The 3,302-nt window shown below is 35.7% G+C and overlaps 1 protein-coding gene across 1 annotated transcript; it reads right to left on the reverse strand.

The window, feature by feature from the left end:
* Window positions 1-870: 870 nt before the first annotated feature.
* Window positions 871-3,302, reverse strand: LOC142497335 (transcription factor HES-5-like). Its single transcript, XM_075604990.1, has 3 exons — window positions 3,061-3,302; window positions 2,739-2,919; window positions 871-2,356 (listed from the first exon to the last, which is right to left on the reverse strand). The coding sequence occupies exons 1-3, from the start codon at window positions 3,211-3,213 to the stop codon at window positions 2,103-2,105; spliced, it is 588 nt and encodes a 195-aa protein (XP_075461105.1). The 5' UTR covers window positions 3,214-3,302; the 3' UTR covers window positions 871-2,102.

Consider the following 3,302-nt stretch of genomic DNA (forward strand, 5'->3'; position numbering starts at 1 on the left):
TCTAAGTATATTATCTGTTTTGATACTGGAAGAAATGTGTTAATGTGCAAATGAGTAATGCAAAATTTTCCTCAATACTCCCAATGTAAAAAAAAATATTTACTGTCAATGGGATCAGGTCATTGATAAGTCTGGTGATATTTATTTCTGAAGTGCAGAATTTGAATAGAACTATAAGAAACATGAGCTTACAATAAGTTGGTGAATGAAACTGTGAGATGTCTTCTCCCAATGGGTTTACTCTATGTGGTCATTTATCAAAGCCTCCTGGGGCAAAACGAGTGCCATATTTGGGCAAGAAACAGCTTCATAAGTAATAAAAATGGAAATCAATAATGATGTACCTATTTGATAAATATGCTGCTGTTTTTTTTTATTTGCAGATTGTATTTATTTATTTGTTTATTTTGGAGATGATTGTCATCCTCCAAGAAATCAGAGAGATTTGTGGTTTGTAGACCAATAAAATCAGTGAGACTGCTGATGTATGTGAGACTATTTCAGCTAGGTTAACTTGAGATCAGTGAGTCTCATAGAAAATCACTGACTGTCTCTTAGTTAGGAAGGAAATAGCACAATATTATAATGAGATGTATAATGCATCTATAACAAGTGCAATATTATTGTATCATTGCAACAATTAAATCTGCAAGGTTTAGGTTTTAATGGGTCAGTGTTATGGAGCAAATTGTGTAACCTTGATAAGTACTCCCCAGCCCCTGTCATCACTACAGTGTTGCACCAGTGTTCCCATGTGTCTTACATTGTTTGTTACCTGTAAATGCTGTGTGTATGGGAAATTTTAAATAAATAAAAGACTGCATTAGTACTCTATTTAAGATGCAAAATTGAAAGAATACAATCCCAAAGTTGTAAAATGCAACGGTCATTTTATTTCCTGAACAGAAATAACATTATCAATAGCTGATTTCCAGCCTCCTCCATAGCTGAAGATACAAATTAATCATTCAGGTCCAATACAGAACCATAATAATAATAAATTGGCAATTTGCCATACATTCTGTACATCGTTATAAGACTATAACTAATACAGGATCACATTAACTCTACAAATATTGTAGAACAAGATCACATCTACAGCTGTAAATAACAGGTATATGAAGCAAGCATTGTATACCTCTATACCTTGTACAGGCCCTGAGCTGGGATATGCCTTTAATGACAGTTACTATCTGTACTTAGATAACTATAAAATATAATCTAATAAACAATGCACATGCATATTACACATAGTTCAATTTTGATGGCAATAACTGGCGGCTAACCAAATATGCCTCAAAATAGTCTCCTTCCATTTTATTACTGAGATGTAATGAAATGTATACAATCTCACCTATTATAAAAGGTTAACTGTGATAACATAGACACTTTTTCAATATCATGTTTAGTCCTCTTAGCCTTTCTAGGTAATTTTCGAGCTCTATGCAAATGTTGGCAGCTGAAATTTTTCCGTGCAAAGGGAATATGGATTCACACTATATTGAATAGGAGCCATAGAGTGAGTACATTTTAGGAACTGTTCTTATTTAAACCTGAAGGCAACTGCAGCACTTTGGCAGGGGCACCAGTCTTCCTGCAGTGGTGGAGCTCAGTGGAAAAGCATCAGGCAAAACAACTCAAGTGTTATTCATTAAACGTCTTTACAGAAGATATTTAACCTATCTGCTACCATGGGGCAGAAATACATCACGATCTAAAGATTAATAATCTATGTTGTAGTGGTAATATCGGCATAGTAATTTTTTTGCAGATATGATTAGTGCCATTACACAGTTGTCTATGAGACTAAAACACGTGTATACATAATACTTCTGAACATTACTATAATGTATAATAAACAGCATTATATAATTAACATAATTAACAGCTTACATTGTTATATTTTATACTAAGTACATGTTCTTCATTATGAAGCAAACACTGAATGTATTCAGATAATCTTTCACTGGGAAAGTATTTGGGGAAATGTTCCTACAGAAAAGAGGATAACACTGATCAAAGTAATCATAACCTCCTCTTGTTATAAAAGTTGTACATTATCATCTCAATGTGATATGTTTCAGTAATGTCCTTTGGATGTTTTACCACGGTCTCCAAAGTGGCTTGGTGTTATTGATCATAGCTTGTTTCTTCTTGCAGGGAAAGGACTTGAATGTTTTCCTGTGGTAGCTCTGATCTCTGTGGGGCGACTCTAATTGGCGAAAATGATTCAGTAACTTGACCTGTGTCTCTTCCTCAATGCGGTGAATGGACAGGAAGGCCAGAGACTCGTGTAAACATTTGGAGTAGCCTTGGCTGTAGTCCTGGTGGCTTTTTTGCTGAAGTAGTTTCATATCTGATCAAAAGAACAAGAACATGATATAAATGAACAATAAGTAAACAGGTGGTTTCTACAAATATTATATTATACCACTAAAACATTAAAAATGAAAAGGCTTTAAAAAGTAATTTAGCAATAAAGAGGCCAAGTAAGTAACTTTAAATGTGTCAGAACAATCGAAAGATTTTGGAATAAGTTGATCTAAACAGATAGCGAATTCTTTTGTAACTAAAATGATACCTTTGCAATATGAGGCAAAATCCTAAACATGACCTCTTAGTCCAAACCCAGTACCCACAGCCCCTTAGGTCCCCATAAGTAACTTAAAAACACCCCTGTCAAAGGTTTGTGAAATGGAGCAGTGTTATACAAAAAACATTTTTTTTTAAGAACTTACCATTTGAATGAGTGCAGATCTGCTGCCTGAGAAACTGCACAGCTATCTCCAGGATGTCTGCTTTCTCTGGCTTGGAGTCTGGCTGAAGAAGCTGGAATTCCTGCTCCAGCAGCTTCCTGAGCTGGTTAATGCTACAGTTAATGCGGTCTCTGCGCATCTTCTCCACCAATGGTTTTCTCATCTGGAGAGGAGAACATTTTTTTTTGTATTATTCATGGAAGGTTGGGGGGGCGGGGGGGGAATTTAATATTTGCTGAGCGAAAAAATACCAGTCACGTGAGCAAAAAAATAAATAAATAAATAACATCTATATCGTGCTTACCTTATTCTTTTCTTTTGTAGTGAGCTTATTTTCAGAATATTCCTTGGAGATGAGAAGAGTAGCATCGTTCAGAGCCATGTTATGGGTTGCCTCGGTGGAAGCGTTTCTCCTGCAGTACTTGGCTGTCTTGTATTTATACTCCCATATCTGCATGTCAATGCATGGGTCTCTGGCTATTCAGGGTTTCCCACACTATGTGACCAATCACAGAGCTTGCAGGACAACAGTCACTTTCATTCATG

The sequence above is a fragment of the Ascaphus truei genome, chromosome 6 (genome assembly GCF_040206685.1).
Source record: "Ascaphus truei isolate aAscTru1 chromosome 6, aAscTru1.hap1, whole genome shotgun sequence".
NCBI lineage: Eukaryota > Metazoa > Chordata > Amphibia > Anura > Ascaphidae > Ascaphus > Ascaphus truei.

What these genes read in the sequence shown, in the direction of transcription:
- LOC142497335 (XM_075604990.1), bottom strand. Translation starts at nt 3,213, where the DNA reads ATGCAGATATGGGAGTATAAATACAAGACAGCCAAGTACTGCAGGAGA. An exon ending in CTACAAAAGAAAAGAATAAG is followed by an intron (nt 2,920 to 3,060) that starts GTAAGCACGATA and finishes TCTCCTCTCCAG; the next exon opens with ATGAGAAAACCATTGGTGGA. An exon ending in GATCTGCACTCATTCAAATG is followed by an intron (nt 2,357 to 2,738) that starts GTAAGTTCTTAA and finishes TCTTTTGATCAG; the next exon opens with ATATGAAACTACTTCAGCAA.